Source organism: Protopterus annectens, chromosome 14.part0 (genome assembly GCF_019279795.1).
Source record: "Protopterus annectens isolate FY-2018-M chromosome 14.part0, PAN1.0, whole genome shotgun sequence".
NCBI classification, from domain to species: domain Eukaryota; kingdom Metazoa; phylum Chordata; order Ceratodontiformes; family Protopteridae; genus Protopterus; species Protopterus annectens.
Genome location: NC_056748.1, coordinates 361,606,219 through 361,621,431, shown reverse-complemented (window position 1 = coordinate 361,621,431; position 15,213 = coordinate 361,606,219). Strand labels below are relative to the sequence as shown.

Here is a 15,213-nt window from a genome sequence, read left to right as displayed (position 1 = left end):
GGAGAGGTGGGGATCTCACAGCACAATGCTTTGAAAAAAGGGATGATGGATTTGAACTGATTACCCGTCCAAACTTTAAATGGTAGAACTATAAAAGCTTTTAAGGCAATCATGCCTGGAGTATAGAGAGCATATTAAATTCTTTAATAGGTATCACTCAGGTCTGGAAAGTGCAGTAAAGAGAAAATCTTTAGACAGAGATTACAGTTTTATCTTATAATTTCAGTGTTGTATACTCCACTGGTGACACCTCCAGAACAGAAAGAAATTCTTGTTTGGGATCTTTTCAGGTTTGTACCAAGTGGGACAAAATATTTTCCATTCCTGTAGGTTTAGGGGTAGGTTCAGGTTTCGGCAGCCTTTTGCATGACTTCTTTCTCTCTCTCTCTTGCCTCATTTTCTTGCTTCTGTTTCTATCCAGCTGTTAGTAAAATATGTGTATGTAGCGTTTAAACACTTTATTGCTTAAAATGTTTTTGTTTCATGTGACAGACTTGGTTAATATGTTTGTAAAACATCCAGCTCTGCAGCTTGTAGTTTTTTACAGCTCTTTGCACAATAAAAAACAGAACATATAAATTCACTAATTGTTTCAACTAATGTAATGATTTTGGAAGCTTGAGCTTTCCATCAGCTCATTTGCTTTCACTTTTTCTATTTTATTCACTGCTGCCAAGTTAACTGTCTTTGTTTTTTGTTTTGTCACTTACCTGTTTTCTCCATCATTTCACACTGTTTTTTCTGGACTCTCCATCTGAAGAACGACTCATAAATGGCAATAGAAAAGGTACAGACCAGACAGAGTAACATTGTTTGGAAGTATGACTTCTGAAATTTATAAACATGATCACTAGTGACTATACTGCTGTTGTTTTATTAAAAAAAAAAATGTATGAAACTAGTGATGTTTATTTTTTTAACTTGATTTTTCCCCTTAAAATTAAAATTAATTCTTGAACTCCTAAAGTCATATTCCTGGACATCTGTCTTTCTGTGCATGACTGTTTACTTTTCCATTATTTAAATTTTTGCAGACTGCTAAATATTCTTTTCATTTGTTACATTTAAAAGTTAAACTGCATGAGTAGTAAGCTTCTAATTGGTTGTTTCTAGTGATTCTTTTTCTTTGATTTACATTTACTTTGCTTGCATGCATGCAGTGTAATGCACAATTTTTTTTCAGGTTCATTATGGCGTATTTCCTTTTTGTTTTGGTAGTATAAAGCAAGGTTTGTTTTGCATTATTTTCCAAAGCCATGTCTAAACACTGATCGGCAGTTTGTTTTCGTCATATGATGTAAACATGCTGCATCCAAGATAATTTTGCTGAAACATTTATTAAAGAAAAGCCCAGTGCCACATTGTTGAAATGCTTTGACCAGAAACATTTGGTTTGCTGGAGAAAAAAAAACATAGCATTCATAAAATAAATGTAGCTGTTCCTCCATGAGTTATCTAAGTGTGTAGCTGATGGAATAATTGTATACCTATTTTGCCTGTCAGTTAACTTGCAAAACTGATAGCTATTTTTATGTTGGACAGATTGTTTCAACTGTTTGGATTATCTTGTTCAAACAATACTTAAGGGAAAGTTTGCTGTTATATTGAAAATAAACATGGCAATATCCTTGACTTCAAATATGGCACTGCAGTTTTAGCCAGTTATGACAGCAAATGATATACTTCCGAATGTCATTATTTAGCAGATGTTCTTTTCAGGAAGGGAATGGGAAATAGTTTACCATTTGATGTATGCAAGCATACAGTGATCCTTTCAAGTGAGCTTTCATAATAATTTAACACAGTGTTTACTGTTCAAAAACTTTCATATGTGAGTACAGTGTATCGGTGGAGGTGTAGCCAGTTATTAGATTTGTATGGCCTCCAACAATACTGCCCCCCCCCCCACTCACCTTACTGGCAGTAAGTCATGTGATTTGTCCTTTGGCATATAATCTGAGTACTCTTATTCCATAAAAAGTAATTTTAATCGAGTAGCTGATATCAAACAGCTGTACATTCTTCTTTATATTAAACCTGTATTTCTAGTGCCGTTTTACCCTTTTTACTTCATATATGACTTTTTGTCTCCATTGGTAAAATTTGTACTGCTTTAAATATGGTTCCCATATTGTTATGTTAAATGGTGAAGAGGTATCATCTCTGTGCCCAGCTGAAGTAATTTTCACATTGTTTCTGCACACCCACTTTGATTCATCCATTCATCTCCTCGGCATTGATAACCTTGACTTCATTTAACCCTTTCTGTAGGAGAGAACCATGTTGTAGTGTCCATGAGAATGTTGAGGAGAAGCAGTGAAAGGGTTGCTATGACATTGCCATCATGTGGCAGGAAACTGAAGGACTTTTTCCTGTTTCTTACAGGTATCCCCTGAGTTGCAGATATAGTTGGGAAGCTAAAATACCATGCAGATTTCCATGTACAGTCAAATGGTGTGTACAAAGCCCTTCCCACTATTTTGTGATGCCATCTAAATGGGACTAGTCTCTTGCCTCCACTAGTAGATAATTCCAAGAAAGAATTAATTAAACTCCACAAGTTGGAGTGCTGACCTTTGGCACTCAATCCTAATCTCTGGATATGCTTCATGGACTTCAGGATGTTAGAGCTAGATTACTAGTGGTGCAGATGACACTCTGCCAGTATGGCAATGGTGTAACCTAAGATGGGCTCTGTAGTGCCTTTGCACAGCGTAAAATGCTTCCCGGTAGTAAGTTATTTATATACTTTGGTTTCCTTTGTGTATGCCTGCCTAAACTCTGTAAAAGACTTATGTTTTCTGATTGATGACTTGAAAGGAACTGTTCACAATGTTATGCAAAACATGACTAGAAATGTGTGATGCACAGTATGTACTTGCTTCTTGCAGACAGGTAAGTAACAGACTGTAGGTGTGTACAGTATTGTCCTTGGTGTATGTATTCTTTAGCTGCTTTACTTCCAAGCTTGAGATCTTTTTTGTTCCTTTAAAAGCAGGAACAACTGCTGTAAGGAAGGAGATCATCAGAAACAAAATCCGTGCTATTGGCAAGATGGCAAGAGCCTTCTCTGTACTCAGGTAAATTAGAAAGTCTTTCTTAATTGTCTGAAGTATATTATTTTGCTTTAAGAAACATTACTTCGTAAATGCATCCTGTTTTGTATAGATGTATTTCCAAACTTTCATTTTATATTTTTCAAAATTGCTGAACTTTGTTATAGTAAGTCAAACACCAAAATTCACAACTTATTTTTATTTTCCTGCTGCTCGATACTACATACTTATTTAAAAAGATAATTGTGTTGAATTTTCATATTGTATACTGAGAGTTGCTTATTTTGAAGTAAATTCATTGTTTAACATTGGGCACCTTTCCTCTTGGGTTTATCATTGGCTTCATCCTTGTTTCCATTCCAGTTCAGTATAGTTTTCCTTGCTGCTTCTGCACTCGGGATCATGCTGTGCATGCATTGCTCCTAACTGCTCTAATTCTTTTCTGTTTACCAGGCTACAGATCACATTGGTTAAAGCCTCATATGAGAAGGATCTGCATGTCATCTGTACCTAAATGACTATCTCAGTGATCCTGGAAAGTGATGCCAGATGGTGCACTGGAGTAAACATTCCAATGGCTGCAGTCTTTGGAGAGGACTGTATACTGGGAAAATTCCTCTTTCATCTCAACTAAGAGGATTGTCTTCAGCAGTGCAGAGGTGGGCATTGACCACTGTTGGCCATTCCTGCCTCTGAAGAGTATCCAGAAGTTATTAACTTAGCAGCAAGGGTGAGTAATGCAGTATGGCAATAAGGCATGAACCCTTTTGCACCTTCTAATCTTAATAAGCCACCACAATCATCATTGTGCCATTTGCATTTATGGGAGAATGGGCAGTAGACAATCAGGTATCATTGGCTGCAAAGCCACCACATACTTACATTTTTTCTGGTGCCAGACCCCTGATACCAGACCTTGGAGTAGTGAACATTCCCTACCAACTTCCGGGTATATTTCCTATTCCTGCAACCAAACCTGTCACAGATGTTGGTTCAGTGGCTTCAGGGAAGTAGTTATCCTCTGGAGAGAAAGAGGGTTCATGTCTTCCATTAAGAGCTAACCAAAGGCTATTCTGCCCTTAAAGGCCTTAGAAGGTAAGCTGCTTCATACCTCCCTCCCAACATCTGTAAGGACAAGCAGCCAGTCTGTAGCGTGTTACCAGTAAGCAAGAGGTACATATAGTCCTACTCCCTTTGCAGAGAGACATTGTGCATATTGGCAGTAGGCCAAAAACTGATGCAACAATCTCTTGGCAATTCACAACCCAGGAGAAATGAATATCCCAGCAAACTTGTTGAACCATTCCTCAAGTCCCCTGCTGAAGCTGTTTAATTGTTCCTCCAGTCTTCTGCTGGAGCTGTGAATTGAGAAGCTGTTTCAGAACTGGGCAGCTCGAAGAGTGACTCATTTGCTACTGTGGGGAATAATGTTATTCCTCTATTCTACCTGATACAGAAGGGCAAGGACAAGTTTATGGTGATACAGTCTCTATTATATGGTGACTGAGACTGTTGCGCGTCTTTTTTCCATACCATCTTGTGCATCTTATTTGGAAATTCATAGAAGAAAGACTAAAATGTATTGTTGTTGTATGGTAACTCAGATGAGTGTGAATTCAGGATTTTAGTCACCTGGTTGTACAGGAAACCTTTCAAGACAGTGAGCCTCCTCCCCATAGGTGGAGGTGACAGTTGACTCCACCCTAAGGCTTGGGTTTTGCTGTAGACACTATGTGTTTTTTTTTTTTTTCAGATTTTTGCCCATTCCTTCCCCATTAACAGGGAGAGAGTTGACTGGAAAGATTCAACATTAAGGCAGCCATCAGGGGTGGTTTGAGTTTTCTTATCAAGCCCTACCCGCCATCACTGTGCGTGTTTTTGGGGTTAGGGCCATGTAAAGAAAAGACTTAACCGCTCCTGGTGGCTGCCTAAGTGGATAGTCTGTCTCAGTAATTTGCTGACATACTGTATAGCAAACTAAGGGATCAGCTGGCCAAGAGTGGATATAATGGTTGGCAGGCAGTAGGGCCAGAAGCTTAAAAAAATATGCAGTTTGGCATTCATTATCAAGAGTTTCCTAATCCCAAGGGTGACCACCCACCTTGATGACGTCTGCCATCCATAACTTAAGTAATTAGTTCTTTGTATCTGGCAGTTGTTTTATTTTATTTTATCTTGTTTCGTTTATTTATTTTTAATTGCTTTACTAGTATTTCATTGTACTGTATAGTTTACATTTTCTGTCTGTGCCGTACTGTAGACCTATTACATTTAACAGCTAGTTTTATTTACAATGTCCCGGAGTAGTCCTATGCTTTTTTGCTTACCTAAGTTTTACATTACTGAAGTAAACAGGTCATTATCGTTCACAGGACAATTACAAATTTAGGAGCTCTGGGCAGCATGTGTTCCTTGTATGGACTGCCCAAAACTTGGAAGGTTTGATGGTGTTACTCAGACTACAATGGTTGTAGGCACTTAAGATATGAGAAACTACTTGTTTAGAATTAGTAGATGTTAAGTTGTCAATCTCGCCTTCATTCTTGCTGGATGGGTTCGGAGCCGATCCTCGGCTCCGACTCGGCACTTGCTAAGCTCGAGAGCTAATTTTACCAGCTTGAGGCAACCCTATATCCCATGATGCAAGGCGGAGACTACCCAGATCTCATTTGCCGCTTCGCTTACGAGGTGCCTCTTTTACCAGCTCTGGGTAAGTTTTCCTCATATTAAGACTTTTAGTCTCACCCCTTTTAAATTTCATAACCTTAGTTGTTTTGTGAACCTTAACGTTTATTTTAACCCTATTCCCGTTAGTGTTCCCTTTTTTTCGGGTTATTTATCCCCTTCCCTAGGTTAGGCCTTAGGCCTTCCCCTTTCCTAATTTTTATGTCAGGGATTTTGTGTGTGTTTGAGTGTGTTGTATCCCTGTTTAGTTTAGATTATTGGATTAGGTGTTTTGTGTGTGTGTGTGTCTGTGTCTGTGTTTTTCTTGTCACTTGTGTTTCCTCAACACAGCTATGTCGAAGGACACAAAGGTCTCAGGCTTCAAGAAGTGTGACTCGTGCTGTCAGAAGATGTCACTGACAGACGGTCACACTTCTTGTGTTTACTGCCTGGGACCTCTGCACCTGCAGGACTCTTGTGCTATCTGTCATGCCTTCAGCCCAAGAGTCCTGCAGGAGCGCAGAAATAAATTAATATTGAGGGGCTTATTAAAGCCTGAGAGCTCCCCGACTAAGTCGGCTCCGGGGAAGCCCTCGAAACCTGTCAAGTCTTCGGCTTCAAGTCCCAAGCCGTCGGCTACTGGTTCTGCTTTTTCAGTGTCGAGATCAGCTCCGGCTGGAGCCGATCCTTCCATTTTAGAAGTCACAGTATCGGCTCCATCTGGCGCCGATACTGCCAGATCTGGACACTCAGTGTCTGCTCCGGCTGGAGCCGACATATCCTCGGCTCCTTCAGTTCAACCTATCTCTAAAAAGAGATCTCGATCCCCCTCATTGGAATCGATACGTTCGGCTCTGAGATCACCCCTGCTCTCGGAGCGGAGCCATCGGTGCCGTTCTTCTCGGTCGTCCAGGCTGTCTGATCACAACCTCGAGAGAGTGGTGAGTAGACTATTAAAGTCTCAGGCATTGGCCCAAATGCTCCATAGCCCATCTCAACAGACGGTAGCTATTTCACATCCACCTAACATTCCTCCTTCGACTCTCTTACAGAGCTCGGAGCCGTGACTGTTGTAGCTTCGGAGCCGATACCACCCCTTTCGGCTCCGTCGTCCTCCGCTCCGATTTCCTCCTTGAGGCCTTCATTGGAGGGATCCGGGCGTCTGGTCTCTCTCGGCTCCGAGGGGACGAGTGGCATCGGACCCTTGTCCGACCCCGTTCTCCCTCTCGGGGCTTCGGCGTTGGTGATCTCAGCCCCGACATCTGCCTCGGAGCCTTCCTTCTCGGTGAGGCCTGGAGTTCCTATCTCTTCGGAGCGGGAACCTTCTGGTCTCTCTGATGGGGGAGCCTTCAAGGTGATGAGGAGTGTACTAGCCCCTGGGCGTAGTCAACGGTCAGTTCCATCAGCTCCTCCCACTACAGTGCCTGCTGACGTTTCTTCCCACTCTCTTGCTCCCGGACCCAGAGATCCAACGCCTCAGGTTTCCCCATTGGGAATATCTTCCTCTTCCGAGGTTTCTCCTGATCCGTCAGGTGAACCTCCGCATAAGAGGACATGTAAGAGGAAACATCTAGACTCCCCCGAGTCTATTACATCTGATACTGACTTGGATGAGTCGGAGGGATCCCCAAGGTCCTCCTCTGAGGATGTCTCTTTCTCAGACATCCTTGAACTCCTTAAGCAGAGGGGGAACTGGCCCTCCCTTAATCCTTCCGAGGATGAGTCAGTATACCTGGAGGCGTTCGGATCTCGACCCTCCACCTCCTGGGTGTCTCCGCCTTTCAACCCTCTTATGGACATGGTGGCTTGGAAGGCGTGGATGGCCCCGGATTCGGTGGAACCTATTCCTAGGAGGCCTTCTAAATTCATTACGGCCCCACCTGATAGGCAATATTTGACAAAAGGTGTCCCGGTTGATGCCATGCTGGTGGCTGCAGCCACCAAGAAGGAACTAGCTGATCCTTCAGTACCTGTCCATCCTCCTAACAAGGATTCTAGGACTATGGACAGGTACGGCAAGCAGATTTTTTTCTACAGCGACCTTTGCCATGCGATCGCTGAACTACTTGTGTCACTTCACCCGCCTTCAAAGAGATGTTCTTAAAGAGTTGGGAGAAGTTTTACAGGATCCGTCAGCTGCTGGGTCTCAGGATAAGATTAGCTCACAGCTAGGAATCCTAAACTCCATTGTTAACTCCTCCATGCGGCTCATTTCTTATGCAGCCGATGGAGCCAGTAGGGCCGCAGGCACAGGAGTGGCTTTAAGGCGTCAGTCCTAGATGCGGCTTTGTAATTTTGCAGACCCCTTCAAGATGTCCTTCACAAACTCCCCTTTTGATGGTTCGACCTTGTTTGGACCTCAAGTGAAAGACACTTTGACTAGATGCGAACAAGATGGCAAGACTCTTTCTGCCGTAGGAGTCCGTTTCTCCACCCCTTCAAGACCTTACCCAAAAGGTCAGAAGGGAGGGAAAATGTGGTTCCGCAAATCTCAAGGAGTCACGCCTGACGCACGAGGTCAGTTTACCCCCAGAGGCAGAGGGGGTAACAACAACAGACGCCGCCCTAGGGGCAGAAGGGGTCCACAGAATAAGGGTAGCAGAGAGCCTCTTTCTGACAAACCCTTCCAGCTTCCCTGAGATGTTGCCTGATTGTCCACCTTCGGAGGCAGTCGGGGGAAGATTATCGCTGTACCCAATAGCCTGGCTTTCCCTTTCTCAAGACAAATGGGTACAGTCGATTATATCCGAGGGTTACAAAATTCCCTTTATTCAAACCCCAATTCAGCAAAAGGGAACCCTTCCAGACATTCCACCCGGTCTAAGGGAACTAGCAGTACCAGAGATATCAAAACTGCTAGCAAAAAGAGCCATCCAGCCAGTCCCAGCAGACCAAATAGGATCCGGAATCTACTCAAGGTTCTTTTTAGTACCAAAAAAGACAGGGGACTGGAGACCAATATTAGATCTGAGCAAACTAAACAAGTTTGTAAAGAAAACAAGATTCCGGATGGTCACGCTTCAGTCCATTCTACCCTTTCTGGGCAAGGACAATTGGATGTGCTCGGTAGATCTTCAGGATGCGTACTATCACATAAAAATTCACAGGCGCTCCAGAAGATTTCTCCGCTTTCGGCTGGGGACCAGTCACTTTCAATTCAGGGCCCTGCCCTTTGGACTCACTACAGCCCCCAGAGTGTTCACCAAATGTATGGCAGAGGTTACAGCTCACCTGAGACGTCAAGGATTCCAGGTGTTTCCATATCTAGACGACTGGCTCCTCACTGCCACCACCAGGCATCAACTTCTCCAAGCCAGGGATTACACCATTCACATTTGCAGAGGGCTAGGGATTTCTATAAATTTCGAAAAATCTGCCTTGTCGCCTTGTCAATCTTTTACTTTTATAGGCGCAAAATTGGACACCGTACAACTTTCAGCAAAGTTAACGGACCAAAGGATCTTGGACATTCAAAGTCACATCCAGGTGATTCTTCTCAGCAACATAATTCAGGCCAGATTTGCTCTGAAAGTATTGGGTCTTATGGCGGCCGCCATAACACTTCTTCCCTTTGCCCGCTTTTACATGCGTCTTCTACAATGGATGTAATTCGCCCATTGGTCCTTTCAACAACTTCCCATGCGTCACAGGATCATGATAACTCCAACTTGCAAAAGGCATCTGACCTGGTGGATATCGTCCCCTCAAGTCCATCAGGGCAGACCCTTTGTTCCTCCTGCCCCGGTCGCCACGGTTACATCGGACGCCTCCCTGATCGGGTGGGGGGGGCATTATCAGGGCAGGATGGTCCATGGCACTTGGCAACCTTTCGAATACCATCTGCACATAAATGTCCTAGAGATGAGAGCAGTGCTTTTAACGTTGCAAGCCCTCAACGACTCTCTTCCCTGGGAACTATTGCAGTCCAAACGGACAATATGTCCGTAGTGTGGTATATCAACAAACAGGGCGGAACCAAGTCCTATCCACTGTGTCGAGAGGCTCTCAGACTTTGGCAGTGGGCAATCTCTTCTCAGCGGTTTCTGATAGCAACGCATATCCCCGGGAAATCCAACATCATAGCGGACAGGTTGAGCAGAGCTATTCTCATGCCTCACGAGTGGTCTCTCAAACAATCAGTGACGGAAGAGATTTATCAGGAGTGGGGCCTTCCTTGCTGCGACCTTTTTGCTACACCTCAAAACAGCAAATGTCCAGACTTCTTCTCTCTCTTCCCCCTTCCAGGCCATCCCCCCAGAGACGCTCTAACCCAAGATTGGCCCCGGGGACTTCTTTATGCCTTTCCCCCCTTTCCTCTGATACCTCAAGTAATTCAGAAAGCAACCGCCTTGAGAGCCAAGTTGATTCTCATTGCCCCTTACTGGCCTCGACAGATATGGTTTCCGTTCCTACATCGTTGTCTCTTGGTACAGCCATGGCATCTGGACCCGGTTCCAGATCTTCTGACCCACCAGTCGGGGCAGCTGCACCAATCCATACCTTCTCTCAACCTCACTGCTTGGTTGCTCCTCTTCCATCCTTAGCCAGGCTTCCTATGATTTCTAATCCCGTCCGGGATATCATAGTAGCTTCCCTTAAATCTTCTACCAGAAGGATTTACACTAGTAAATGGCAACGTTTCTCCTTCTGGGCAAAAGCTAGGAATATAGACCCCTATACTGCTCCGATTCATTCGGTCTTGGACTTCCTAGCTGAGATTTTTCATTCAGGATCCTCTTCCTCCACAGTAAAAGTTCAACTGGCAGCCATTTCGAATTTTCATATAGGCTTTTTGGACCACAACATTATGTCACATAAACTTTGCAAGGCATTCCTTCGAGGTATCTTTTTACTTAAACCTCCGATTAGAGACCCCCCACCACAGTGGGATCTAAATTTAATTTTAACATCCTTGATTCCCCCTCCTTTCGAACCTGCAGCTGCCTGTTCATTGAAATTTCTTTCTTGGAAGACACTCTTTCTAGTCGCCATTACTTCTGCCAGGAGAGTATCTGAGATTCATGCTCTCTGCATTCGTCCTCCCTACTTAATCTTCCAGAAAGACAGGGTATCTCTAAGGACTAATCCGTCTTTCTTATTCAAAGTGGCATCGCAGACGAACTTAAATCAATCCATTGATCTTCCAGTTTTTTTCCCAAATTATTCTGATAGAGCGGAACAAAAATTACATTGTCTTGATGTTCACCGCCAACTCAGATATTATCTAGACAAAACTAAACATTTTAGGAAATCTGATCAACTGTTTCTATCCTATGCAGAGAACAGGAAAGGCCTTCCAGTTTCCAAGGTGACTTTATCTAGATGGCTGTCTTCTGTGATTACTTACATTTATCAGCTCAGAGGCAAAGAGTTGATTTCTAGGCCAAAAGTCCATTCTACCAGAGCTCTAGCTACATCTACAGCTTTTCAGGCTAGACTTCCAATAGACACTATTTGTGCAGCAGCCACATGGGCCTCTCCTCATACCTTTGTTTCACATTACAAATTAGACTTGGCCTCCAGAGACAGAGCGAATTTTGGTTCCACCATTCTCAGGAGTCTGTTCCATTGAGCCACCCAGGATAGAGGTGCTAGGGACGCGGTCCCATCCAGCAAGAATGAAGGCGAGATTGACAACTTAACATTAAGAAGTTATGTACCTACCATAACGTTCCATGTTAGTTGTCTTCTCTCGCCTTCTTTCTTCGCCCTGCCTCCATCCCCTAGCCTGGTCAGACCGAGAAGATTATGCCTCTTTTCTTAAGAGGCTTTATCCTTTTTCTAGCTAATCAGCTTCTAGTGTCACTAGATTAGGTTGATCCCTTTCAGAGGATTATGATGATTATGATTGTCATTTTTAGTATTGTTACTTTTTCTTCCTCCTCTACAGTTGGAAGAATATATTCCATATTTTCCTTAGCTACCAAACGAGATCTGGGTAGTCTCCGCCTTGCATCATGGGATATAGGGTTGCCTCGAGCTGGTAGCTCTCGAGCTTAGCAAGTGCCGAGTCGGAGCCGAGGATCGGCTCCAAACCCATCCAGCAAGAAAGAAGGCGAGAGAAGACAACTAACATGGAACGTTATGGTAGGTACATAACTTATTTTCTTTCCAAGATAGGATATACTAACTCCTAACACTTACCATATAGCCTTGGATTTGCTGTTCCTGGGATGGATGCTGGTAGAAAACAGTGGATTTCTAAGCAGGTCTGGATGCGTGGGAGCAGCAGTCTTTTCTTGCATCAGCTGACCTGCATTTCTGGAAATATTATAGAAGTATTTGACTCTTGTGGAGACATCCTTGCTTGGTGGCTCTGGTTTCTACCAGGAACATGAAGTTAAATGTCCAGCATTTTAGTCTCTTTTATCTATTAGTGCTGATAATTTTAGGCAGTATCGGCATGACACACTTTGAAGCTGCTGGCTTAATAGTTTAAGCTTTTTAATTTTATCGATTTATACTTTTTTATTATATCAACATAACTTTAAGTCTGTTTTTGTGTTATATAGTTAATGGCTAGTAGCTTTGATCTACTTGCTTAACTGTTACAGTTGACCTTTATGTCATTATATTTTTCTGTTTTTTTAAATAATTGAACAACTTTTTTATACATCTTCACAAGCAAAGCACATACATTATAACTATGTTCATAATACATAATGCCATTCCTATGTTTACATAAACATAGCAAACAGTAACAAACATTTTTATAAAACATGATAGTTATTAGCCTAAACACAGGCTGGTGATGAATTCTGCATCAACAAGAATAATCTCTTGATCTTTCATCATTGCTGTTAGTTTGTAGGTGCAAGACGTATGTCGCTCTGTTCTCTCCCTTCCAAGGTTGTATTCAGATTTCCTTCCCAGTCACTTTTCAACTTTTTCAGTTGATGTTTTTTTAATCCTCTTAATTGTGTCCTGCTGTGTTGCTCTTGGTTTAGTTAAGAAATTTGTTAAATCTGAAGAAGCTTGCAATCTTTCTGTATGTGCAGTCATTTGAATTATTTCAGTCTGCAATCCATGTTTAACAATCTGTCTCTTTGCCTCGATCCAGATTTTTCTTTTACTACTTCCCATGCTATCTGAGCAACTTTCTCAATATCATCTCCTTGTAAGTAGGAGATCTGATATTGTCTTTTACCTCTGCCTCAACTTGTGGGTTATCAGTTCCAAGGTTAGCACTTCATAATCTTGGCGCCAAAAGTCCAAATCTCCTCCCATAATCCTCTGTTACTAAACCTTCCCAGATCTCATTAGTAGTTCTTTTAGCATCAAATGCATCGTACCAGATCTCTGTAGGACATACGTGCTTTTCTGTTTTTTTGCAGTTACACAATGAATTTTGATAAATTCAACCTGGAACCTGTTGAAGCTCTGGAGTTTATAGGCTAGCATCTGGACACAACCATTTAGATTGCCAAGCTTCCTCCTTTAAGGTTAAATCGCTACATCTTCAAGCCTTTTAAATCCCTCTGCTTCAAAGGCCATCATCTTCTTTGTCTCCACCTTATCAGCCTGATGGCCTCTATAATTTCTCTAGTTCCCTTAGCCAGGTTCATCTGGCAGCCATATCTAATTTCCATGTTGGCCTGGACCGTCTGCCCATAGCCTCATTGCAGTTATCCAAAACTGTTTGAAAGGTACCTTCCTTCTCATACCTCCTTTGAAAGACCAATTCCACCTTGTGATCTGCCCCTTCTTCTACAAGCCTTAATCAGGGGCCCGTTTGAGCCTGCTGCTACAGTGGGCCTAAAATTTGTATCATGGAAGACCCTTTTCTTAATTACAGTAACTTCTGCCAGGCAAGTTGACATTTCATTTGGACAGAACTGTGTTTCAGAAAATCTGACCAACTTTTTAAGCTCGGAAAAATAGTTTCTAAGGTCACTTTGTCCAAAGCTTTCTGACTGCATTTCCTTTGTTTATACTGTTAATGGTTTATCCCTACTTGTCAAACCAAAAGGCCATTCTACTAGGGCAGTATCTGCTTCAGCAGTCTTCTTTAGTCATGCTTCCTTAGATGATATTTGCAATCTAGTCGAATACTGATACCTTTGTGTCCCATTGTAAACTTGATATTCAGTCCAGATCTTGGACTTCTTTTGATTCTACCATTTTGCAGAATATTCTCTCTTGATACCACCCTTTTAGTCTGGTTAAAGACTCTGTCCCACAGGTTGAGGCAGACGGAAAAGGAAACATTGTTTATGAATGTTATGTGCTTATCATAATGCTGGATCCGTGTTGTCGTCTTCTGTCCATCTCAACCATCCCTCCCTCCATCCCCTTTCTAAATTGTCATTAGTACATTGTGGCTCTTTGTGGACCTTGCAAGGAGGTCCGAAATCCGCTGTTATGAACCTTCCTGGTCTTGGCAGCAGTTTTTCTTAGGCAGTTTATTAGATGCAGGTCAGATATGGTAGGGGCAGACTTGATCTGAGGTGATTTAGTAACTTAAAGCATTATGAGAGGGGAGGGGAGTTGGACTGTAGGAGCCAAGATTCTGAAGTGCTGGCTTTGGATCTGATCGGGTCTGGCAATCCAAAGGTTGAAGCTGTAGGAAAGATCTGAAGGTCTTGGCACCCAAAGTTGTCTTTTAGTCATTTTAGCTTGAGCTGACTAATGGTTTAAGTGTGTAGAAGGTTTCCAGAAGCTTTTGAGGCTGGCCAGTTGTCATATTCTTAGCAGGAGATCCATGTAGATTAGGCTACTGCAGATCAGTTGAGCAGCTGTTGTTATAAACTTATCTCATTTACAGAATGCAGTACTTCAGTTACAGTTGATTTAGATTTTGATTTTAATTTTTTTTATGAAATTGCTTTTATGGCAGGCAGTAGCATTAAACTTAGTAAGGCCTTGCCATGTCTAGGCAGTTCAGATCCTATATCTAGTCTTCAAAGATTAATTTCATTAGTGACAACCATTTGCTGCACCAACATTTCTGACGAGTACTCTGTAGGTAATTTTTAAAATCTGCCAACTTATTACATCCCCAAAAGACATGTTCCGAATTACTTATTTCTGTCCCATTATACCTCTACCATTTATATGTGTGAAGCAGAATTCTGTGAAGTCTGCTGAAGGTATAAAAATATCAATCCAAATAATTCCAAGCAAATTTGGACTTTGTTGAATACTTGGGAGCCATACGTATGTCCTCCCATTGTTCTTTTTTGTACAGTGCAATATAAAAGTATTTGCCCCCTTCCTGAGTTCTTATTTTTGTGCATGTTTGTCACACTTAAGTGTTTCAGATCATCAAGCAAATATACAATTTAGACAAAGATAACCCAAGTAAACACAAAATGCTGTAAGTTATGATTTTATTTATTAAGGAAAAAAAACTATCCAAACCTACATGGCCCTATATGAAAAAGTAATTGCCCCTTAAACCTAATAACTGGTTGTGCCACCCTTAGTAGAAACAACTGCAATCAAGCATTTGCGATAACTGGCAATGAGTCTTTTACATTGCTGTTGAGGAATT

The 15,213-nt window shown here is 42.3% G+C and overlaps 1 protein-coding gene across 7 annotated transcripts in view; it reads left to right on the top strand.

Annotated features, from left to right (window-relative positions):
- Positions 1-15,213, top strand: part of PPP3CB (protein phosphatase 3 catalytic subunit beta) — a 1,778,441-nt gene that overhangs the window by 1,540,541 nt on the left and 222,687 nt on the right. For 2 of the 7 annotated variants that reach the window (XM_044056083.1, XM_044056081.1), the window contains exons 11-12: positions 761-787; positions 2,996-3,080. In XM_044056083.1, coding sequence (XP_043912018.1) covers positions 761-787; positions 2,996-3,080 — 112 coding nt within the window. The remainder of the gene's footprint in view (positions 1-760; positions 788-2,995; positions 3,081-15,213) is intronic. The other 5 variants (XM_044056087.1, XM_044056085.1, XM_044056086.1 and 2 more) reach the window with 3 other exon arrangements.